At 43.4% G+C, this 26,232-nt stretch overlaps 1 protein-coding gene across 2 annotated transcripts in view; it reads left to right on the top strand.

The window, feature by feature from the left end:
* Positions 1-26,232, top strand: part of ece2a (endothelin converting enzyme 2a) — a 314,068-nt gene that overhangs the window by 104,163 nt on the left and 183,673 nt on the right. For both annotated transcript variants that reach the window (XM_041174932.1, XM_041174943.1), the window contains exon 2: positions 19,746-20,029. In XM_041174932.1, coding sequence (XP_041030866.1) covers positions 19,746-20,029 — 284 coding nt within the window. The remainder of the gene's footprint in view (positions 1-19,745; positions 20,030-26,232) is intronic.

The raw sequence follows: 26,232 nt of genomic DNA, 5'->3' as shown, positions 1-26,232 counted from the left end.
TATAAACCACTTCCTTTGATCCAGTGCAATCTTTAATTTCTTTCATTAGCCATAGTTGATTTATCTTCCATATGGGTGTTTGTGCTTTAGAGGAATGTATATCTGTTGTAGACCATGTAGTATTTCTTTAAATAATAGCCATTGCCTGTCTACCGTCAAATCTTTTAGTGTACTTTCCCAATCCACCATAGCCAAGTTGTCTCTCATACTTCATAATTTCCTTTCTTCAAATTTAAGACCTTCAGAATTTCAGAATGAACTATATCGCATTCAAACTTGATGCGAAATTCTATCATATTATGGTCAGTATTTCCCACAGGCTTCTAGAACCTTTCTCATTACACAACACTAAATCCAAAATAGCCTGATCCCTAGTTGGCTCCTCAATGTACTGTTCCAGAAACCCACCTTGTACACACTCCAGGGCCTGAATTTTTTGGATGGCATGGCCTCGCTTCCCACCATCTGAAGAGCCAGCGAGGAACACGTCACTGCTGACTCCCAGTGCCCCGTAGCCACATCTGCTCGAATGAGCCTTAAGTAGCTACAGGCAGAACTTCTGCCTCTCATTTGGGAGAAGTCTCACTTTGGAGATCTGCCAGCCAACCTGATTGGCAGGCAGCTCTCCAGTCCCTGCAGCGACAAGAACTGCAGTGGACTGAAGAGGAATTGTATGAGGATGCCTGAGAGGCCAGGGTAAGAGGCATCAGAGGCCAAGGTAAGTTCAAGGGGTCTCAGTGCGGGGGAGGGTGGAGAAGGAGGCGATTGGAGTCTTGGAGCAGGAGACGGTGGAGAGGGAGGTCTTGAGGCCACTGGACCTTAAGGGGGAGGCGCCGACTTCCAAAGGGGTTTTCTGATGAAGGCTGCCCCCCCCCCCCCCCCGCCTTCCTGCCCGAGATCTGAGTCCGTTGATTTTTGGGCCTCCCCCACGCAAAGTCAATCCTCTCACCAGCCTAAAAATTGAGGCTGGGCGGGAAACGGCCATTAGTGGCCACAATGGCCTCCATTGGGGCAAGAGCGGGCTTCTCGTCTGAGGCCCGCCCCAGCGTAAAATTGCTGTGTAGTTGGGGAGGGTGGGAACCTGGAGAGAATCCCGTCCCTTCAATCTCATGCTCCCCGCCTAAAAACCCGCTGGTGGGGGAGTGTAAAATTCTGGCCCAGGAATTCTTCCTCCACAGCATTAGTGCTGATTTGGTTCACGCAGTCTATGTGTGAATTGAAGTTGTCCATTATTTATTGTATTACCCACTTAACATGCATCTTTAATTTCCTGATTTATAACGTGCCCAACATTAGCACCACAGTTTGGTGGCCTATAAACAACTACCTCCAATGTTTGCTGTTTCTTAGCTCCACCCAAAATGATTCTACATCTTGATCCTTCGATCTACAATCCTTACTAATGTACTAATCTCATCCCATATCAAGAGTGCTACCCCAACTTCTTGCCTATCCCTCCTAAATGCTGAATGCCTTTGGATCTTCAGTTCCAAATCTTGGTCACTCTGTAGCCATGTTTCCATCATACCCATTTACCTCAATTTGTGCATTTAAATAAATCATCAACCTTTTGCGAATGCAACACGCATTCAGATAGAGTGCCTTTAATTCTGCTTTTTTAACATTATTCTCTATTCTGATCGTATTTGACGCTTGCCTATGCTTTGACAGCCTTCTATTTTTGCTTTCGATTTTTCAACTTCCTTTTACTAGTTTTGCTTCCCTCAAATCTGAGCCCCCTTTCAGCTTTTCATCCCCTTGCCAATCTAGTTTAAGCTCCCTGGGCTGGGGTTGCTTCCTTTGGAAGAGAGGAGACTGAGGGGAGACTTAATTGAGGTGTATAAAATTATGAGGATATAGGAAGGGACCTATTTCCCTCAGCAGAGCGTTCAATAACCAGGGGCATAGATTTAAAGTAATTGGCGGAAGGACTAGAGGGGAATTGAGAAGCATTTTTCACCCAGAGCATGGAGGTTTGGAAATTGCTGTTTGAAAGGGTGGTAGAGGTAGAAAGCCTCATTGCGTTTAAAAAGTACTTGCATAAGCCTTGAACTGCCATAATCTATGAGGTTATTGAAGAAGAGCTGGAAAGTGGGATCGAGCTGGACAGCTTTTTCAGCTGGCAAAGACATGATGGACCAAATAGCCTGCTCATGTACAATAAATTTTATGATTTTACTTCTACATAGTCAAGTTGCCAGAGATCTAAGCTCTGAAGAAGGATCATACAGACTTGAAACGTTAACTCTGTTTCTCTCTCCACAGATGCTGTCGGACCTGCTGAGTTTTTCCAGCATTTTCTATTTTTATTTCAGATTTCCAGCATCCACAGTATTTTGCTTTTATCTAAGGGCACTATCACCTGCTTCATCCCCTGACAAACGTTCCCCGCCCCCGCCCCCACCACACACGCACACACACAAACACACACACACGTCAGTTGATGAATAGGTATAGTGAAAATGCACCTGAAGAGTGAAGAGAAAATATAATTAAAAGTTAGGGCAGGAGAATGCCTTAGGGTCACTGAGATAAAAACAAAAAAACTGCGGATGCTGGAAATCCAAAACAAAAACAAAAACAGAATTACCTGGAAAAACTCAGCAGGTCTGGCAGCATCGGCGGAGAAGAAAAGAGTTGACATTTCGAGTCCTCATGACCCTTCGACAGAACTTGAGTTCGAGTCCAAGAAAGAGTTGAAATATAAGCTGGTTTAAGGTGTGTGGGGCGGTGGGGGGGGGAGAGAAAGAGAGAGAGGAATGGGGGTGTGGTTGTAGGGACAAACAAGCAGTGATAGAAGCAGATCATCAAAAGATGTCAACAACAATAATACAAAAGAACACATAGGTGTTAAAGTTAAAGTTGGTGATATTATCTAAACGAATGTGTTAATTAAGAATGGATGGTAGGGCACTCAAGGTATAGCTCTAGTGGAGGTGGGGAGAGCATAAAAGATGTAAAAAAATAAATAAATAATTTTTTTTTTCTTTTTCTCTTTTTATAATGGAAATAGGTGGGAAAAGGAAAATCTATATAATTTATTGGAAAAAAAAGAAAAGGAAGGGGGAAACAGAAAGGGGGTGGGGATGGGGGAGGGAGCTCATGTTTCGAACCCACCCAGGATTACAGGTATCTCCGGGACATAAAACGTTTCTCGGACTGCTGTTCCCGTCACATTCTGAAATCCACACTCAGTGCCACGCGCCGCCATATGAACACACTCGACCTCTCCCTCCAGCAGCACCGCCGTACCCTTTTTCAAAGCTGCGCGTGCCCCCAGTTTCATTTTATCCTTCGGCTCATCCGACGCCTCAACAAGAAACTTTTTCTCTTTCTGTCAAGTGCTAAGGAACGCAAGCTCCAACAACTCATCAACACCAACACCCATCTAGGACCCTCCACCCCGGCCTGTCCCTCAGTCCCCACCCCATCTTCCAATCCCAACCCCAGCCGTGTATTCACTATACCCCCTGACCTTCCCCTCTCCGATGCTGAACGTTCAGTGCTCAGCAAAGGACTTAGTTTCATACCCTTATGCCCTCACCTCAATGAATTTCGGGCTCGGCATGATGCTGAACTCTTCTTCCGCCGTCTTCGTCTCCGGGCTCACTTCTTTGGGCAGGAGTCCTCTCCCAGTTCAACGGATCCTTTTACCCATCTCCAATATTCTCCCTCCACCTGGACCCCTCTGGATTCTTACCTTCTCTTGATCTTTTCATTGAGAGCTGTCGGCGCAACGTTAGTCGTCTCAATTTCTCTGCACCTCTCACCCATTCTAACCTGTCTCTCTCTGAACTTACTGCACTTCATTCACTCAGGTCCAACCCTGACATTGTCATCAAACCCGCTGACAAGGGTGGTGCTGTTGTTGTCTGGCGCAGTGACCTCTACCTCACGGAGGCTGAGCATCAACTCGCAGACACTTCCTCCTACCTCTCCCTGGACCATGACCCCACCACTGAACATCAAGCTATTGTTTCCAGGACTGTCACTGACCTCATCTCCTCTGGGGATCTCCCTCCCACAGCTTCCAGCCTGATAGTCGCCCAACCTTGGACGGCCCGCTTCTATCTCCTACCCAAAATCCATAAACAGAACTGCCCCGGTAGACCGATCGTGTCAGCTTGCTCCTGCCCCACATAACTCGTTTCTCATTATCTTGACTCCCTTCTCTCTCCCCTTGTCCAGTCCCTTCCCACCTATATCCATGATTCCTCTGACACCTTACGTCACATCAACAATTTCCAGTTCCCTGGCCCCAACCGCTTCCTCTTCACCATGGACGTCCAATCCCTCTACACCTCCATCCCCCACCAGGATGGTCTGAGGGCCCTTAGCTTCTTCCTCGAACAGAGGCCCGAACAATCCCCATCCACCACTACTCTCCTCCGTCTGGCTGAACTTGTTCTCACGCTGAACAATTTCTCCTTCAACTCCTCTCACTTCCTCCAAATAAAAGGTGTGGCTATGGGTACCCGCATGGGCACCAGCTATGCCTGTCTCTTTATGGGGTATGTGGAACATTCCTTGTTCCAGTCCTACTCCGGCCCCCTTCCACAACTCTTTCTCCGGTACATCGATGATTACTTCGGTGCCGCTTTATGCTCTCGTCGGGACCTGGAAAAATTTATTAATTTTGCTTCCAATCTCCACCCCTCCATCATTTTCACGTGGTCCATCTCTGACACTTCCCTTCCCTTCCTTGACCTCTCTGTCTCAATCTCTGGTGATAGACTGTCCACCCATATCCATTACAAACCCACCGACTCCCACAGCTATCTCGACTACCACAGCTATCTCGACTACAGCTCCTCACACCCCGCTTCCTGTAAGGACTCCATCCCATTCTCTCAGTTCCTTCGCCTCCGTCGCATCTGTTCCGATGATGCTACCTTCAAAAACAGTTCCTCTTCCTTCTTCCTTAACCGAGGTTTTCCACCCACGGTCGTTGACAGGGCCCTCAACCGTGTCCGGCCCATCTCCCGCGCATCCGCCCTCACGCCTTCTCCTCCCTCCCAGAAACATGATAGGGTCCCCCTTGTCCTCACTTATCACCCCACCAGCCTCCGCATTCAAAGGATCATCCTCCGCCATTTCCGCCAACTCCAGCATGATGCCACCACCAAACACATCTTCCCTTCACCCCCCCTATTGGCATTCCGTAGGGATCGCTCCCTCCGGGACACCCTGGTCCACTCCTCCATCACCCTCTACTCCTCAACCCCTTCCTATGGCACCACCCCATGCCCACGCAAAAGATGCAATACCTGCCCCTTCACTTCCTCTCTCCTCACCGTCCAAGGACCCAAACACTCCTTTCAAGTGAAGCAGCATTTCATTGCATTTCCCCCAACTTAGTCTGCTGCATTCGTTGCTCCCAATGTGGTCTCCTCTACATTGGAGAGACCAAACGTAAACTGGGTGACCGCTTTGCACAACACCTGCGGTCTGTCCGCAAGAATGACCCAAACCTCCCTGTCGTTTGCCATTTTAACACTCCACCCTGCTCTCTTGCCCACATGCCTGTCCTTGGCTTGCTGCATTGTTCCAGTGAAGCCCAACGCAAACTGGAGGAACAACACCTCATCTTCCGACTAGGCACTTTACAGCCATCCGGACTGAATATTGAATTCAACAACTTTAGGTCGTGAGCTCCCTCCCCCATCCCCACCCCCTTTCTGTTTCCCCCTTCCTTTTCTTTTTTTTCCAATAAATTATATAGATTTTCCTTTTCCCACCTATTTCCATTATAAGAAGAGAAAAAAGAAAAAAAAAATTAGTTATTTTTTACATCTTTTATGCTCTCCCCACCTCCACTAGAGCTATACCTTGAGTGCCCTACCATCCATTCTTAATTAGCACATTCGTTTAGATAATATCACCAACTTTAACTTTAACACCTATGTGTTCTTTTGTATTATTGTTGTTGACATCTTTTGATGATCTGCTTCTATCACTGCTTGTTTGTCCCTACAACCACACCCCCACTCCACCTCTCTCTCTCTTTCTCTCTCCGCCCCCTCCCCCCCCCACACACCTTAAACCAGCTTATATTTCAACTCTTTCTTGGACTCGAACTCAAGTTCTGTCGAAGGGTCATGAGGACTCGAAACGTCAACTCTTTTCTTCTCCGCCGATGCTGCCAGACCTGCTGAGTTTCTCCAGGTAATTCTGTTTTTGTTTTTGCCTTAGGGTCACTGTTGCTGGTGCGATAATCTGTTTTCCCCTAGCATGTCTCTTGATAGAATGCTCCAGCACAGCTATTGTGTCTTCGCATATACTTGGGAAAATTAAGTTGCTGACTGGTAAGTGTTGCTTCGCTTGTGAAATTTCCTTTTTGCTGTCCAGATTCACAAAATAACAGTTCTGTGGACAGTAAAATACACACGTAACCATGAAATAATTACATCTTATTATCACATACTGCCCATGTTTCTTTCTGTTAATCTTCTCAAGGACTTAAAGGAAAATCTTTGCAGTTTTAAAAATAAACCTCATAATGTCTGTTTGGTTCAGAAAATTAATTCATAATGTAAGGTTGATGCTTATATTTCAATTTGTTAAAAAACAATTTCTGTGTTAATGCCCCATTTGTATGTTACTTGGTCCCAACCTATCCGCAAAACTATATCATAATTCACTTAGTTACATCTCAGGAACTGCTTTAAGATTGCTACTTGCTTCATTCAGTACAATTGCAGCTCCTGCACTCAATGTCACCAATACATTTGTGTAGTGCTGCAGTTCTATTAGAACTACAAGCATAGGATAGAAAACACGAACATGTTGAAAGTTAGCCTGGATGTTCAGTATTTGAAATCTCCATGATTTCTCCAAGCTATTAATTGCTGCATATTGTTTCTGATATAAAACGTATCACTTAGATAGCTGAAAATAGTTTAAAGTTATGCACTTCATGCCATTCACACTTCATGCATCTCACAGCAGGATTTCTCCAGGCTGCATCGTTAACATATTACATACAATTAATTAAGGGGTCTGTTCCTTTGGTAAAATAGAACGCCAAAAATAATATTGTATTTATTCAAAAGTTTTGAGAGCATCTGTTATACTCCAGATGTCATATTGTATAACAATCTACAAAGAATAACAAATCACTTATTTGTCTTTTTATGATCTTGAGAGGACAAAGAAAAAGCACACCATGTTTGAAGTCACAAATAATTTTTTTTGATGACTGTGACTTAGGTAGTGTTGGTACTGTGGACAGAGTAGAAACTGGATTGAAGTGATTGGGAAAAGAAGTGATGTAGGGATGGATATGGAGCTTGTGGTGATGAAATTTTACAGAACCTTAGTGGTTTGTAAGAAAGCTGTAATTGAGGATTTGTTGATATCAAGGATGAAATTTTTGATGATGGTATTTTTTGAAGGGTTAGAGTGTGATGATAATATCAAACAGCATTGTGCTGAGGAGATTTAATTGTGATGAGAAGCTCAATTTTGGGAGGGGCAGAATCAATAATTCAGCAGTTGGTTATGACACTCATAATTAGCTTGATGAAGGCTTTAAAGAAATTGGAGAAGCAATTGTGCCATTAGGTTGTGTCACAGATTTTGGGGAGATTGGTGCTGGTGGAGTAGGGCTGGGATCTGAGACAGGAGACAAAGAAAAGAGATCTTAAACTGTTGACTGAATAGTCTTAATCTGCAAGATGAAAAATTAATGAACCCCTTTCCTTTGATGTTGGAGATAAGAATGGATGAGGAAGGGATGGGAGGAGGTAGTTTATAATTAAGAACTAGAGATTGAGTTTGTCTTTCCCTATAGGATAGCTTGGAGTAGAAGACGGATTTGTCAAGTAAAGGGAGGTGTAGGTGTAATAGTGCTTCAGATAATCTTATCAAATTTTGTGGTCAGTGAGCAGGCCAGTATTTTATCATGTGCATTCAAACCTGCAGCACTCAGATTTAAAGGTACAAATTGTGAATTGTGCCACAAAACAACAAGGGCCATGCACAGAGTAACCCAAAGATCAATCATGATGTCCAGGCAGAAAACCTATAACAGTGCTAATCCTAATTGGGGAAAAAAATTATTTTGTTCAATGTCTTATACAATTCAAGACATTAAATAAAGATTCTCAGTTAATCGTTAATTGGAATGGGGTTTTCTTTTGGTCACAGTTGGGGGCTGCAGTTTGCATCAGGACCAAAGGGGATATTTAAACAGCAGTGCAGTCAGAGTCAGACCACACCAAATTATCAGCTGTTTAGAGCCTTGCTTATTTGAGAATCAATGATGGGGGAAAAAAATTCATATTGTAGTGCTGCCCAAACTATGAATGAAATATGGACTGTGAAAAGTAATTGGGTGATAAACTCTCTTTATAGGCATCAAAATAACTAAGAAAAAACTGTTTTGGGGACAAGGGTGACACAAATAAACATTTGTATCTTAAGCAAGTAGTGCAAGTACGTAGTTGGTGATAGGGAATATAGATATATAAATGAACATTGTAAATGAAGAAGGAGAAACTGTTCTGGGAAGAGAGAAACAAAGCAAAGTTCTCTATTATAATATATAACATAAAAAAGAAAATGCTGGAAATACTCAACAAGTCTGCAAGCATCTTTGGAGAAAACTCTGTTTCTCTCTCCACAGATGCTGTCAGACCTGCTGAGTTTTTCTAGCATTTTCTGTTTTTATTTCAGATTTTCAATATTTGCAGTATTTTGCACCTGTCGTTGGTGCTGTGAGCATAACATTAGCCTTAATATGTGGCAGGGACGCTGGAAGCAAATAAGAGTAATCCATTGGAAACACATGAGGAAAGATATTTAAGAAAATGTATGAACAAAGAAAGTTTTTTTTTTATTTGCTGATGGGATATGAGCATTAATGGCAAGGTCAGCATTTATTGCCCATTCCTAATTGCCCTTGAGAAGGCGGCTGTGGACTGCTTTCTAGAACCGGTGCAGTCCATGTGGTGTAGGGAAGGAGTTCCAGGATTTTGATTCAGGGAAGGAGCAGCGATATAGTTCCAAGTCAGGTTGGTAAATATCTTGGAGGGGAATTTGTAGGTGGTGATATTCCCATGTGTTTGCTGCCCCTGTCCTTCTCTGTGGCAGAGGTCGTGGGTTTGGAAGTTGCAGTCGAAGGATTCTTCACGAGTTGCTGCAGCTCATATTGTAGATGGTGCACACTGTGCAGTGGTGTGTTTGAGGTGATGGATGGGTGCAGACCATGCGTGTTGCTTTGTCCTGAATGGTGCTGAGCTCCATGACTGTTGTTGGAAGTGCAATCATACAGGCAAGTGGAGGATATTCCTTCACACTCCTGACCTGTGTCTTGTAGATGATGAAAGGCTTTGGGAAGACAGAAGGTGAGTTATACTTTGCAGAATTCCCAGCCTCTGACCTGCTTTTGTAGCCACAATATTTACAGCTGGTCCAGTTCAATTTTTGGTCAATGGTAACCCTCCCAGGATGTTGATGGCGAGGGATTCAGTGATGGTAATGCCATTGAATATCAAGGAGAGATGGTTAGGTTCTCTCTTTTTGGAGATGGTCATTGTCTGAACTTGTGGGGCATGAATGATAGTTGCCACTTATCAGTGTAAAGCTGCATCTTGTCCAGGTCTTTCTGATTGCGGATACAGACTGCTTCATCTGATGAGTTGTGAATGGCATTGAACATCGTAGTTATCATTCAAACATCTCCACTTCTGACCTTATGTTGGATGGAAGGTCAATTATGTCTTCTTCCTTTGTGTTATGTTTGACTCCAACCAGTGGAGTAGTTTTCCCCCTGATTCCCTTTGACTTCTATATAGCTGGGGCATCTTCATACCCCACTCATCAAATGCTGCCTTGCTGTTGAGGCAGTCTGTCTCACATTACATCCAGAATTCAGTTCTTTTGTCCATGTTTGGACAAAGGTACTAATGAAGTCTGGAGCCGAGTGTCTCTGGCAGATCCCATACTGAATATTGATAAACAGGTTATTGCTGAGTTAATGCTACTAATAGAACAGTCGAGGACTTTGCTTATGATTGAGAGTAGACTGATGAGACAGTAATTGGCTGGACTGGATTTATCCTGCTTTTTGTGGACAGGACACACTTGGGCAATTTTCCACATTGTTGGGTAGGCCCCAATATTGTAGCTATACTGGAGCAGCTTGGCTACAGGTGCAGCTGACTCTGGAACACAGGTCTTCACTACTCCAGCCGGGATTTTGTCAGGACCGATAGATTTTGCTGTATCCAGTGCCTTCAGTCACTTTTTTATGTCAAGTAGATTGAATCAAATTTGCTGAAGGCTGATACTCAGGACCTCAAGAGGAGGCTGAGATGGATCATCCACTCAACCTTTCTGGCTGAAGGTGGCTGCAAATTCTTCAGCCTTGTCTCTTGCACTGATGTGCTGGGCTCCACCATCATTGAGGATGGGGATATTTGTGGAGCCTTTTCCTCCAGTCAGTCGTTTAATTGCCCACCACCATTCATGACGGGAAGTGGCAGGGCAGCAGAGCTGTTGGTTGTAAGATCGCATTGCTTTGTCTATTGCATACTGCTTCCACTGTCTAGCATTCATGTAGTCCTGTCTTGTAGCATTACCAGGTTATCATCTCATTTTAAGTATGCCTTGTACTACTTCCTGCATGCTCTCCTACACTGATCTTTGAACCAGGATTGGCCCCCTGGTTTGATTGTAATGGTAGTGTGAAGCATATGCTGGAACATGAGGCTGCAGATTGTGGTTGAATACAGTCCTGCTGCTATTGATGGCCCCAGTCTCTCTTGGATGCAAGCTTTTGAGCTGCCCGACCTTTTACATAGAAACATAGAAAATAGGAACAGGAGTAAGTCATTCGGCCCTTCGAGCCTGCTGTGCCATTCAGTGTGATCATGGCTGATCCTCTATCTCAATGCCGTACTCCCATGCTCTCTCCATACCCATTGATGCTTTAAGAGCCCAGAAATCTATGTATTTACTTCTTAAATATTTCAGTGACTTAGCCACCATAGCCTTTTGTGGTAAAGAATTCCATAGGTTCGCCACCCTCTGAGTGAAGAAGTTTCTCCTTATCTCAGTCTTATACGGTCTACTCCGTATCCTGAGACTCTGACCTCTTGTTCTCGACCACCCAGCCAGAGGAAATATCATCCCTGCATCCAGTCTGTCCATCCCTGTCAGAATTTTATATGTTTCAATGAGATCTTCACTCATTCTTCTAATCTCCAGTGATTACAGGCCTAGGGCCCAATTTCTCCTCATACGACAATCCTGCCATATCAGGAATCAATTTGGTGAACCTTAGCTGCAATCCCTCTATGGCAAGTATATTCTTTCTTAGGTAAGGAGACCAAAACTGCACACGGTGTGGTCTCACCAAGGCCCGGTACAGCTTCAGGAAGACACCCTTGCTCGTGCACTCAAGTCCTCTTGCAATGAAGGCCAACATAACATTTGCCTTCTCAACTGCTTGTTGCACCTGCATGCTTGCTTTCAGTGATTGTTGTACAAGGATACCTGGGTCCATTTGTACATCAACATTTCCCAATCTATCACCATTTAAATAATATACTGCCATTCTGTTTTTCCTACTGAAGTGGATAACTTCACGCTTGTCCACATTATACTGCATCTGTTCACACTTATCCACATTGTACTCATCTAAATTGCTCTGAATCTATCTCATTTAGCACAATGGTCATGCCAGACAATATGATCGAGCGCGTCCTCAGTGTGAAGACAGGACATGGTCTCCACAAGGATTATGCGGTAGTCATTCCTACCAATACTGTCATGGACAGATGATTCTGGTAGATTGGTGAAGCCGAGGTCAGGCAGGTTTTCCCTCTTGTTGGTTCTTTCACCACCTGCTGCATGCGCGGTCTGGCAGATATGTCTTTCAGCATTAAGCCAGCTCGGTCAGTAATGGTGCTACCGATCCACTCTTGGATGGGCATTTAGGTCCCCTACCCAGAGTGCATCCTGTGTCTTGTTTCCATCAATACTTCTTCCAAATGATATTCAACATGGAGGAGCACTGATTTGTTAGTTGAGGGAGGTTGTAATGGTAATCAGCCAGAGGTTTCCTTGTCCAGTAACCTTATCACTTTGCTCCTGTGCCCGTAAATTATAAGGAATTGTAAAGCACTTTAAAGAAAAATCTTGGCCTTGGAAATAGGAATAGGAGTAGGCCATTTGTTTCTTCGAGGCTGTTCTGCCATTCAATGAGATTGTGGCTGATCTGTGACCTAACTCTGTAATCAATGAAAAGCTTGGTTAACAAACCTGCTGACATGAGCCATTTATTTCAAAGACAAGCGTGCTGTGATTTGTTCAGATATGTGTCTGATTGACAGCTTTTTACATTAAGCAGACAATTATTTAAATTATATTTGGTTCCTGTTGCAGTTTTGGAGGAATTTAACTGGCTGCCCTTTTAATAGCAGCAAGTCTATCTTGAACTCCTGAAAAAGAGGCTATCCATCATCTTTGAAGTAAATTTGCCTGAAACTCCTGAAGATTGCTAAGTAACCAGATACTTTTGTAGTTGTTGAGCAATGAAAAAAAATAACTATCCATAAAACTTAATTAAAATTTAGCTTGGCTTAGGAGTTGTGAATTATTCATTATTTTCTATTACAAGATGAGTCAGCTATGCTTCACAGTATCACAGTATCTTTACAGTGCAGAAGGAGGTCATTCAGCCCATTGAGTCTGCACTGGCTATCTGAAAGAGCATTCCACCTAGTCTCACTCCCCTGCCTTAACCCCGTAACCTTGCACATTCTCTCTTTTCAGGTTAGCAATCCAATTTCCTTTTGAATACCTCGATCAAACTTGCCTCCATGACTGTTCAGGAGACTTGTTCCAGATTCCAACCACCCTCTGGTTGAAAACTTTTTTCCTTATATCACGCTTACTCCTTTTGCCAATTATTTTGAATCTGTGCCTTCTAATTCTTGATGTTCTCTTGAGTGGGAACAGTTTTTCACTATTTACCCTGTCCATACTCCTCAGAATCTTGAATACCTTGATCAAATCTCCTCTCAGCTTTTTCTCCAAGGAAAACAGTCCCAACCTCTCCAGTCTATCCTCATAGCTACAGTTCTTCATCTCAAGAATCATTCTTGTGAATCTCCTCAGTACCCTTCCTCAAGTATGACACCCAGAACTGGAAGCAGTACCCCAGATGAGGCCTAACTAGTGTCTTATACAAATTCAGCATGACCTCCTTAATCTTGCACTCAATGCCCCTATTAATAAAGCCTAAGATACTGTATGTTTTATTAACTGCTCCCTCAACATGGCTTGCCATCTTCAATGACCCATGTACGTATACACCGAGGTCGCTCTATTCCTGCACCTCCTTTAGAGACTTTCCCTTTATTTTATACTGTCCCACCATATCTTTCCTGCCAAAACAAAGCACCTCACACTTCTCTGCATTGAACCTCATCTGCCACTTGTGTGCCCAATCCACCAACATGTCTACGTTCTTTTGAAGTTCAAGACTGTCCCCATCTCAGTTGACAGTGTTTCCAATCTTCATATCATCTGCAAATGTTGAAATGATACCCTGCACACCACAGTCTAGGTCGTTAATATATATCAGGGAGACCAAGGGTCCCAACACTGACCCCTGAGGAACTCCACTACACACCTTCCTCCAATCTGTAAAACAGCCGTATATCACTGTTGGGGTAGTATATTAGCATGGATTGAGGATTGACTAACTAATGGAAGAAAGAGTTGGGATAAGGGGGGCATTTGAACTAGTGGAGTGCCACAGAGATCAGTGCTGGAACCACAATTATTTACAATATACATTCATGACTTAGATGAGGGAAGCGAATGTACTATCGCCAAACTTGTGGATGATACAAAAATAGGTGGGAAGGCAAGTGGTGAGGATGACACAAAGAGCCTACAGAGTGATATAGACAGATTAGGTGAGTGGGCCAAAAAGTGGCTTGACAGAGTAGATGCTAAGAGGTTGTTTCCCCTTGTGGGAGAGTCTATGACCAGAGGGCATTATCTCAGAGTAAGGGGTGCCCATTTAAAACAGAGTTAAGGAGGAATTTCTTCTCTCAGTTAATCTGTGGAATTCTTTACCTCAAAGGGCTGTAGAAACTGGGTCATTAAGTATATTCAAGGCTGAGATAGACAGATTTTTAATCAGTAAGGGAATCAAGGGTTATGGGGAAAAGGCAGGAAAGTGGAGTTCAGAATTATCAGATCAGTCATGATCTCATTGAATGGCGGAGCAGACCCGATGGGCTGAATGGCCTACTTTTGCTCCTACGTCTTATGGTCTTACTACTTGCTGTTTCCTGTCACTCAGCCAATTTCTTATCCAAGTGCCTACTTTCTCTTTTATTCCATGACCTAGAATTTTGCTCACAGTGCCACACAACAGACTTGTATCAAATGCATTTTGAAAATCCATATACACTTTAAACACTGCTGTAAAATTATGTCACATTGCTGCTACCATTAACTTGTTCAGATGCTGTTTAATAAATGTATGTGGTGATTCAAGCCTAGAACAAGATCTAAAGTAGGGTTATTTTGAAGAGAAGGTGGATCCCATGGAGACGTAGCATAAAATCTTAGTTGAAGTAATCTATTAAAGGTGGGGAGAGAAACTGAGTTTTGAGTCAAAAATGACTTATCTGGAATTCCGAATCATATTCAACTCGAAACATTAACTCTGTGTCACTCTACACAGATGATGCCAGACCTACTGAGCATTTTCAGCACTTTCTGTTTTTATTTCAGATTTCCAACTTCTGCCGTTGTTTGCTTTTAATCTATTAAAGAGTTTTCGAATTGTTATCCTGGACATGTATGGAACTTAAACAAAAACAGAGTTACCTGGAAAAACTCAGCAGGTCTGGCAGCATCGGCGGAGAAGAAAAGAGTTGCCGTTTTGAATCCTCATGGCCCTTCAACAGAACCAGGTGAATCCAAGGAAGGGGTGAAATATAAGCTGGTTTAAGGAGGTTGGGGGGGTAGAAATGGAGGGGGTGGTGTGGTTGTAGGGACAAGCAAGCAGTCATAGAAGCAGATCATCAAAAGATGTCACAGACAACAGAACAAAAGAACACATAGGTGTTGAAGTTGGTGATATTATCTAAATGAATGTGCTAATTAAGAACGGATGATAGGGCACTCAAGGTATAGCTCTAGTGGGGGTGAGGGGAGCATAAAAGATTTAAAAATATTTAAAAATAATGGAAAAAGGTGGGAAAAGAAAAATCTATATAATATATTAGAAAAAACAAAAGGAAGGGGGAAGAAACAGAAAGGGGGTGGGGATGGAGGAGGGAGCTCAAGACCTAAAGTTGTTGAATTCAATATTCAGTCCGGAAGGCTGTAAAATGCCTAGTCGGAAGATGAGGTGTTGTTCCTCCACTTTGCGTTGGGCTTCACTGGAACAATGCAGCGAGCCAAGGACAGACATGTGGGCAAGAGAGCAGGGTGGAGTGTTAAAATGGCAAGCGACAGGGAGGTTTGGGTCATTCTTGCGGACAGACCGCGTGTGTTCTGCAAAGCGGTCGCCCAGTTTACGTTTGGTCTCTCCAATGTAGAGGAGACCACATTGGGAGCAACGAATACAGTAGACTAAGTTGGGGGAAATGCAAGTGAAATGCTGCTTCACTTGAAAGGAGTGTTTGGGTCCTTGGACGGTGAGGAGAGAGGAAGTGAAGGGGCAGGTGTTGCATCTTTTGCGTGGGCATGGGGTGGTGTCATAGGTGGGGTTTGAGGAGTAGGGGGTGATGGAGGAGTGGACCAGGGTGTCCCGGAGGGAACGATCCCTACGGAATGCCGACGGGGGGTGAAGGGAAGATGTGTTTGGTGGTGGCATCATGGTGGAGTTGGCGGATGATCCTTTGAATGCGGAAGCTGGTGGGGTGATAAGTGAGGACAAGGGGGACCCTATCATGTTTCTGGGAGGGAGGAGAAGGCGTGAGGGCGGATGCGCGGGAGATGGGCCGGACACGGTTGAGGGCCCTGTCAACGACCGTGGATGGAGAACCTCGGTTAAGGAAGAAGGAGGACATGTCAGAGGAACTGTTTTTGAAGGTAGCATCGTCGAACAGATGCGACGGAGGCGAAGGAACTGAGAGAATAGGATGGAGTCCTTACAGGAAGCGGGGTGTGAGGAGCTGTAGTCAAGGTGGCTGTGGGAGTTGGTAGGCTTGTAATGGATATTGGTGGACAGTTGTTTACTAAAACCCGCTTTCACAGCCATATCTCCTTTCTCAGTGACTGTCTCCGTCTCCGACTTACCCCACGTGGATTTCAACTGAAATTCCACCCCTCATGTTTCGAACCCACCCAGGATTACAGGTATCTCCGGGACATAAAACGTTTCTCGGACTGCTGTTCCCGTCACATTCTGAGATCCACACTTAGTGCCATGCGCCGCCATATGAACACACTCGACCTCTCCCTCCAGCAGCACCGCCGTACCTTTTTCAAAGCTGCACGTGCCCCCAGTTTCATTTTATTCTTCGTCTCACCTGATGCCTCAACAAGAAACTTTTTCTCTTTCTCTCAAGTGCTAAGGAACGCAAGCTCCAACAACTCATCGACACCAACACCCATCTAGGACCCTCTACCCCTGCCTGTCCCTCCGCCCCCACTCCATCTTCCAATCCCAACCCCAGCCGTGTATTCAGTATACCCCCTGACCATCCCCTCTCCGATGCTGAAAGTTCAGTGCTCAGCAAAGGACTTAGTTTCATACCCTTACGCCCTCACCTCAATGAATTTCGGGCTTGGCACGATGCCGAATTCTTCTTTCGCCGTCTTCGTCTCCGGGCTCATTTCTTTGGGCAGGAGTCCTCTCCCCGTTCAACAGATCCTTTCACCCACCTTCAATATTCTCCCTCCACCTGGACCCCTCCCTCTGGATTCTTACCTTCTCTTGATCTTTTCATTAAGAACTGTCAGCGCGACATTAGTTGTCTCAATTTCTCTGCTCCTCTCACCCATTCTAATCTCTCTCTCTCTGAACTTACTGCACTCCATTCTCTCAGGTTCAACCCTGACATTGTCATCAAACCCGCTGACAAAAGTGGTGCTGTTGTTGTCCAGCGCACTGACCTCTACCTCGTGGAGACTGAGTGTCAACTAGCAGACACTTCCTCCTACCTCTCCCTGGACCATGATCCCACCACTGAACATCAAGCCATTGTTTCCAGGACTGTCACTGACCTCATCTCCTCTGGGGATCTTCCTCCCACAGCTTCCAACCTGATAGTCGCCCAACCTTGGATGGCTCGCTTCTACCTCCTACCCAAAATCCACAAACAGAACTGTCCCAGTAAACCGATCGTGTCAGCTTGCTCCTGCCCCACATAACTCATTTCTCGTTATCTTGACTTCCTTCTCTCTCCCCTTGTCCATTCCCTTCCCACCTACATCTGTGATTCCTCTGACACCATATGTCACATCAACGATTTCCAGTTCCCTGGCCCCAACCGCTTTCTCTTCACCATGGACATCCAATCCCTCTACACCTCCATCCCCCACCAGGATGCTCTGAGGGCCCTTAGCTTCTTCCTTGAACAGAGGCCCGAACAATCCCCATCCACCACTACTCTCCTCCGTCTGGCTGAACGTTCTCACACTGAACAATTTCTCCTTCTACTCCTCTCACTTCCTCCAAATAAAAGGTGTGGCTATGGGTACCCGCATGGGCCCCAGCTATGCCTGTCTCTTTATGGGGTATGTGGAACATTCCTTGTTCCAGTCCTACTCCGGCCCCCTTCCACAACTCTTTCTCCGGTACATCGATGATTACTTCGGTGCTGCTTCATGCATTCATCAGGACTTGGAAAAGTTTATTAATTTTGCTTCCAATCTCCACCCCTCCATCATTTTCACGTGGTCCATCTCTGACACTTCCCTTCCTTGACCTCTCTGTCTCAATCTCTGGTAATAGACTGTCCACCAATATCCATTACAAACCTACCGACTCCCACAGCTACCTCGACTACAGCTCCTCACACCCTGCTTCCTGTAAGGACTCCATCCCATTCTCTCAGTTCCTTCGCCTCTGTCACATCTGTTCCAATGATGCTACCTTCAAAAACAGTTCCTCTGACATGTCCTCCTTCTTCCTTAACCGAGGTTCTCCACCCACGGTCGTTGACTGGACCTCAACTGTGTCCGGCCCATCTCCCGCGCATCCGCCCTCACGCCTTCTCCCTCCCAGAAACATAATAGGGTCCCCCTTGTCCTCACTTATCACCCCATCATCCTCTGCCATTTCCGCCAACTCCAGCATGATGCCATCACCAAACACATCTTCCCTTCACCCCCCTTATCGGCATTCCGTAGGATCATTCCCTCCGGGACACCCTGGTCCACTCCTCCATCACCCCCTACTGCTCAACCCCCACCTATGGCACCACCCCATGCCCACGCAAAAGATGTAACACCTGCCCCTTCACTTCCTCTCTCCTCACTGTCCAAGGGCCCAAACACTCCTTTCAAGTGAAGCAGCATTTCACTTGCATTTCCCCCAACTTAGTCTACTGTATTCGTTGCTCCCAATGTGGTCTCCTCTACATTGGAGAGACCAAACGTAAACTGGGCGACCGCTTTGCAGAACACATGCGGTCTGTCCGCAAGAATGACCCAAACCTCCCTGTCGCTTGCCATTTTAACACTCCACCCTGCTCTCTTGCCCACATGTCTGTCCTTGGCTTGCTGCATTGTTCCAGTGAAGCCCAACGCAAAGTGGAGGAACAACACCTCATCTTCCAACTAGGCATTTTACAGCCTTCCGGACTGAATATTGAATTCGACAACTTTAGGGCTTGAACTTCCTCCTCCATCCCCACCCCCTTTCTGTTTCTTCCCCCTTCCTTTTGTTTTTTCTAATAAATTATATAGATTTTTCTTTTCCCACCTATTTCCATTATTTTTAAATATTTTTAAATCTTTTATGCTCCCCCACCCCCACTAGAGCTATACCTTGAGTGCCCTACCATCCATTCTTAATTAGCACATTCGTTTAGATAATATCACTAACTTTAACACCTATGTGTTCTTTTGTTCTGTTGTCTGTGACATCTTTTGATGATCTGCTTCTATGACTGCTTGCTTGTCCCTACAACCACACCACCCCCCTCCACTTCTCTCCCCAACCCCCCCCCCCCCCACCCCCCAACACCTTAAACCAGCTTATATTTCACCCCTTCCTTGGATTCACCTTGTTCTGTTGAAGGGTCATGAGGATTCGAAACGTCAACTCTTTTCTTCTCTGCCGATGCTGCCAGACTTGCTGAGTTTTTCCAGGTAATTCTGTTTTCGTTTTGGATTTCCAGCATCCGCAGTTTTTTGTTTTTATATAAAAATATATGTATGGAACTTACCTGGGTATCAGTGGAAAGTGTAAATACTAGGAGAGTGAGTCCTCATCTTTCAGAGTAATTTGAAATATGGGAGCAAAAAATAATTGAAAGTGAAAAAGAGTGAAATAAGTCAAAAATGTAAATGTCATTCCTGGTAAATGGAGTGCCATTGACCAAATCCTTGTTCATTTGTGATTACCTCCATGTCATTATTCAGGTGAAAATGTGCCACTTACAAGGAACTCCCAAAATGCTAACATCTTCAGGGAACCATGGCTTTTCTGTTATTCCAGGGCAAAGACATTAGACAATTGACTCCTCAAAAGGATGGACATAACAGTTGACATCATTTCAATAAATATCCTGAAAGTGCTTCTTTCCTCTTGTTTCTAGGATGTGGAAACAGCTCAATGAGTTATGATATGTTCATGAGTGGTTACAGATCGATCACAAACATTGATTTCTCAGCAACCTGCATTGAAAAAATGGCTTCCAAATATGCTTCATGCTCAGGTATGGAATGGAAGATTATGGATGCCAAGGCACTTGAGTTTGAAAATGAAAGTTTTGATGTTGTACTGGAGAAGGGTACACTTGATGCAATGATGGTAGATGAAACGGATCCTTGGAACGTATCACAGGAAACCAAAGAAAATATAGACCAAGTTTTGAAAGAGGTAAGAATCAAGATATTGAAAAGACCACTTCAAATGTTGAGCCATTCCCAAATGATATTTGCTTATTTTCATTTTTCCTTGGGAGCTTTACAAAAGGAAAAGGTAGAATTCCACAGATATCACGGGGCTCGCTGAAGATTGGTTCTTGTTAAAGCTGAAATATTCTTAAAGAAGTATCACAAAGCTCTTAATTAAAATAAAACAAACTGTAGTTGCAGGTCTATTTTAGTCACTACGATACCTTTAGGTAGAATTTCCACAGGTATTCTTCTGGTAGAAGATTGGCAGAAATCTGAAAGAAACATCATAAAAACCATTTGTGCCTTTTCTCTGGGCTATTCACTGATCCTCTTCCAATGTTACTGCAAGATATCAGGCAAAATCCTCTTGGAATTCTATTTCATTGTGCTTAAGGTATAGATATTTTTGAACATCAATCAAAACTTCAGAGCCAAACTTTTCACCTGTCGTCATTTATACTATAAGGTGTAGGCTCACACTCCACACATGCCATGATGATGAAATTAGGATATGGAATTTAATCTTCATGTTATGTCTTCAATTTTCAGAAAATATGCAACATAACACCCAATGATTACACTTAATGTTGATAGTATGTTTGCAAAAAATATTATGTAAGAATAGGATTTGTTTTTAGGTTCAAATACAAGACAAATTTCATCTGTTCTGCCCTATACTCCTATATTGCTACCAAACTCATGTGTCAAATTCATACTGAGTTAGAAATCTATTCACTTCTTAAAAAATTTGTCAAAAGCCATAGATCAGCACATGTGTTCTACACTTCAGCAGGTTAAAAGCTGAACACTCAAAACCTACTGTAACCTGAAAATGTGGTTCTTTGGGATTTTGCCTTCTCCACCCCTGCGCCCAAGGTATTTTACTTTGGTATTTTGCAGCTGGTTCCAATTTTTCATTTTCTGTTTAAAAGAGGCGCTGCTTTATTCTAAAACATGATCAACATGCATATTATACCCCATCTCCCTACCAATGGATGAAAATTAAAATCTTTACACATCTCTTACAGGTTTCAGTTGCTTCTCATACAATTTCAAAAATATTTTGTGCACACTTCCTGTGTAACTCTTCTATATCCGAATGCTCAATAATTCCAAGTTCAATGTTGATGAAAGTGCTTCTGTGTCTCTAGTGGCATAACTTCATGATGAGAGGTTTTAATCCCTCTTTCACAAGCTTCCATTTTTCATCACTATTCTTTACTTCTGAACCCTTTCTATCCAACTTTCAGGACCATCCTTGGAAACTTGTTGCTCTCGGGAATGCTCTTCAGAATCAAGATCAAATGATGGAAACACAGTCTGTCCAAGAGTGTCCTCTCAATCAATTGGTTTGAAGGATTTAACTCTAAGGCACCTAGAGCCTGAATGTGGCAATTCCAGAAATCCCTTGAGTTCTGGTTCCGAATTTGCCCGCAATTTATTTCTTGTCCTTTTGTGGAATTTTTTTAAATCTTGTTCTATTGGATGCAACCAAAATTGGAAATTAAAAAAACTCTAAGCTACGGGGCAGTAGAAATGTTAAATAGATTCTAATCAAAGATGATTCACAGTATGTACTCTTCAAGACTGGACTGATTGGAAAGGACTTGACAGATATGCATAAGTTAGGCACAGATGAACCAGTTACTTCATAGAGCACTGTGGTTGTGATTGTGTTGAAACCACAGGAATATTATCAATGAAGTAGAACTGGCTAAGATTTGTGGCCAGAGAGAATTCCACTGTGTTTTAATTCATGGGAATTGTCAGCCATGCTCAAGATATAATATTTTTAATGTCACATCACTGTCTGCTAAAATGGACACCTACATGGACCAAATGATCTTTTCTTTCATTCTGCACTTTATTTTCTTGTTAGAAGGTTTGCTGATTGTCGGTAGCTGGAAACTGAAGTTTCCCACCTCTGGTAGTAGGTTGCTAACAGCTTTAGTTGCCAGGAAATTAGAACTTTTGTTCTGTTATTAAACTTATTCTTTTTTAAGTTGTCAATTAAACCCATTGTATTTGCCTATAGAAATTGTAAAGCTTGTTCTTTATTGATGAATATATTAAGATTTTTTTTAGAAGAAACATTTCACCTATAGCTTACTTGGTAAATTCAGCACCCACTTCTGTACTTTGTCATAAAATCAAAGAATGGTTGCAGCACAGCAAGCTGCCATTTGGCCTATTTAGCCTGGACTGGCTCCCCTAAAAGAGCAATATAGCTACTCTCAATCCCCCACCCTTTCCCTGTAACCCTGCAATTTTTTTCCCTTCAGGTGCTTATCCAATTCCCTTTGAAAGCCACAGCTGATATGTCACCATCACCCTCTCAGGCAGTGCATTCCAGATCATACTTTATCACTGTGTAAAAAAGATATTCCCCATGATGCCTTTGGTTCTATTGCAGAACACCTTAAATCTGTGTCCTCTAGTTCTTGACTCTTCCACCAGTGGGAGCAGTTTGTCCTGATCTACTCTGTCGAGACCCCTTATGATTTTGAACATCTCTATTAAGTCCTTTTTAACCTTCTCTAAGGAGAGCAAACCTAGGTTCTCCAATTTATCTATGCAGCTGAAGTTCCTAGCTTCTGGAATCATTCTTGTAAATCTATTCTGCACCTCTCACACCCTTCCTAAAGTAGTTACAGAATTGGACACAACATTCCAGTTGAGGCCAAGCCAGTATTTTATAAAGGTTTTGGACTCAATGTACATATTTATAAAGCCCAGGTTTGAGTATGCCTTTTTATCCACTTTGTCAACCTGCCCTGTCACCTTCAACAATCTTTGCACATTTACCCCCTGGCCTCTCTGTTCCTGTGCCCTTTAAAATTGTACCCTTTATTTTGTATTATCTTTCCTCATTATTCCTACCAACATGTATCACATTGCATTTAGAATCATACCTCTCTGTATTTAAACTCATCTGCCACATGTCCGCCAATTCCACCAGCCTAACTATGTCCTTTTAATGTCTATCCACCTCACAGTTCATGATACTTCCAAATTTTGAGTCATCTATAAATTTTGAAATTGTACCCTGTATGTCCAAGTCAATGGCCTAGATTTTTAACCCTAGGCCAGGAGAGCAGAGTCGGGTGATTTCCTGGCTTGGCGAACCCAATCTTTAAAAAAGGCTCCTCGCAGAGAAGGGATTTTCACTCAGGTGGGGGTTAGGGCAGGATTGTGAGCTAAAACAGGACTCAGGGTAGGCGACCCCGGAACGAATCCGCAAGATGGCGGGCAAATAGTGCAAGACCTGTCTATGTGCCTCGGCACTGTTTTTAAATAAATAATAATGAAACGAAACAAATTCCTCCAGACCTCACCCTTCACCCCACCTCCACATACTCCCTATGCCCAACCCATGCCAACCTATGCCCCCCACCCACCCTCATGGCCCCCAAACCCCTATGCAATTTAATGCCTTGCTACCCATCCCCAGTGTTCCCATGCCCCCATGTCAGCTTGCTCTCCTATCATCCTTTGCCCTTAACTCCTTCATGCCAACTCACCTAGTATTCTTGGACAGTTCTTTGACAGGTTTGACACTTCCTGGATAGCTTTGACAGGTTTGACACCTCTTGGATAGCTTTGACAGACTTGACAGGTGTGACACTTCCTGGATAGCTTTGACAGATTTGACATCTGGGCAACTGGACAGTTCCTGAATACCTCTTTTACAGCTTGACAGTTCCCACTTAGTTTGTGCGTAAAAATGTGCATAATCATGTTAATTTTTAACAATCCCAAAGGATGCTTTAACACTCCCAAAGAGTGACTCCCTCTCCTAAAGGGCACCTTACCTCTCCCAAAGGTGTCCTGAAACCCTATCCAAAGGGGTGCCTTACCTCTCCAGAGGGATACCCAGACTATCCATAAGAATCCACCAAGTCCAGACTTCCTCTTATCTGATCTAATCTGCACACTCCAGATTCCACACTCTTGTTCTTAAAAATTCCCATGATTTAAATGGCCAGCTGCCTCTGCGAATTGCGCATGTGTGAAGCCTGGCGCGTCTCCAATCTTGCCCCCGCGAAGATGGGAAATGATGAGTTTGGAGGCGAGACTTAGAAATTTCAGCCATTTCCGGGATTTTTGCCAAATGGAGAGACTTTGTTGTAGTGAAAATCTGCTCCAATATGTATCAGGAAAAGCAATGGTCCCAGTACCAACCCCTGGGGAAGACTTCTGTTTCTTGTCACTCAGCCAACTTTGCATCCATACTGCCACTGTCCCATTTATTACATGGGCCTTAATTTTGCTGGCAAATCTATTATGTGGCACATTATCAAATGCCTTTCGGAAGCTCATATATACCACATTAACCACATTAGCTTCATCAACCCTCTTTGTTGCCTCATCAAAAATCTCAATTAGATTATTTCAACAGGATTTGCCTTTTACAAATCCAAACTGACTTTGCTGAATTAATTCACACTTGTACACTTATTTTTGCCCCAGATTATTATTTCTAAAAGCTTTCTCACCACCGAGGTTAAACTGACTACTGCTTTGTAGTCATATAGCCAGCAAGGTTCCACATTTGATTCAGTGTCAATGCTATTAACTGATTTCAGCCGAGAAAAGTGATAAGCTGCTACAATTGGACTGAGCACTCCCATGTTAAGATAAAGAATAATCATCTAGGGATTTCAGCCCTGATTGCCATCCATTGAACTCTGCTGGAAAATGTGTCTATGTGGAGTTATTGCAAAGACATAATCAAACTGAGGTGTGGTTGTTGCCTGTATCTTAATGTTCCCTTCTCCCTTAGAGAATGATGTGGAGTGTTAAAAGGATTTTGCAAGTTTATTAGTAGCCTGATTTGAGCCACATAAATGCCTCTTCCATGGTCTACAAGTTCTGGAGTGGGACTTGAACCCAGGGCCTTCCAGCTTAGAAGTAAGAGCTCTACCAACTTAGCCACTTGGGCTCACTGAGGTGTGGTGCCTTGTATGGACACATAGCTTGGTATTTCTCACTGTCCAGGCTTGCACATGAAAACTGGTCATTAGGGGCAAGTACCAAAACGTACTAGCTCAGCAACAGTAAGTGCCTTTAGGAGAGAGGAGGAAAAAAAAACATTAGATCATAAAAAAATTGTTCCCTCCCTGCATCTCAGTTAGAATGTCTTCATGCTGTAACTGCCTGTTGAGTGAAAAATTCTTCAATTTCCAGAACTGTCACGCCTCACCTTAATGATCCCAGACATATAAGAAGACAAAACTTTAGTGTTTAAGAATGGATCTGTAATTGTTTTTCTCTGGCTTGTTTTTATCAGTGTGAATGCATTGTGTCAAATCATTTTGATTGTCATGTGGCTTGATGCATTGATTCTCAGTTCTCATCCAAGCCAAGTCTCACTCCCTTTATATTCCGAATAATATCAGACAATCTCAAACAGTATCTGTCAGGGTCTCCCAGTGGCATTTGCAGATAAAAGCATCTACACAACGTACTTGAAGGGATGATGTCGGCAAGCCCCTGCAGGGAGTGAGCATTTCATCTGCTATTCGCTTTGTTGGGGATGTGATAATTAGGCAGCATGTTATCTGTCAGTGTAGTCACATTAATATTCTGTGCACATCCCCACTCTCTGCATGAGATTTCACCTCAAGAATCTCATTTATTTTCTAAACTCTACGAATTGAGTCTTTCCTGGGGAGAACAGTTACCGCTTTTAAATGTTTACCTTCTCTTTTTGCGCTCTCCCCAGTAAATAGATGTAACATTATCTGGAACTGTTTCTAACAAGTATATTGAAAAAGATGGAAGGTGTATTTAATTGTTGCAGCAAAATATATTCACAGTTTATGTAAAACGAAAATGGTAAATAATATTAGCTTCCTGCAATTTCTCTCCTGAGATTCAAATCCAGCTTCAACAGATCAATAACAGATAGTGAGAAACTTGGTGACGCAGTGTGTTGGAAAAGATTTTTCACCCGTGGGATCTCAGCCTTAAACCAGCACAGGTAGAAAAGATCAATGGATCAAGGAATGCATTTTTAAAAAATTTTTGAATGTAGCTCATACTCACTTGTTGATAACCCAACTTGCATTTGTGGCAGTTTAGAAGGATTTATTGGAATTATTAGAATGTTAAGATTTAATATTTCTTCTAGGGGAAAAAAAAACCTTTGGGCCTATCTTTTCATCTTGGCCTTGTCTTTTT

Source organism: Carcharodon carcharias, chromosome 2 (genome assembly GCF_017639515.1).
Source record: "Carcharodon carcharias isolate sCarCar2 chromosome 2, sCarCar2.pri, whole genome shotgun sequence".
Lineage (NCBI taxonomy): Eukaryota > Metazoa > Chordata > Chondrichthyes > Lamniformes > Lamnidae > Carcharodon > Carcharodon carcharias.
Note: the sequence above shows the minus strand (reverse complement) of the source record. Positions and strands in the feature narration are given on the sequence as shown.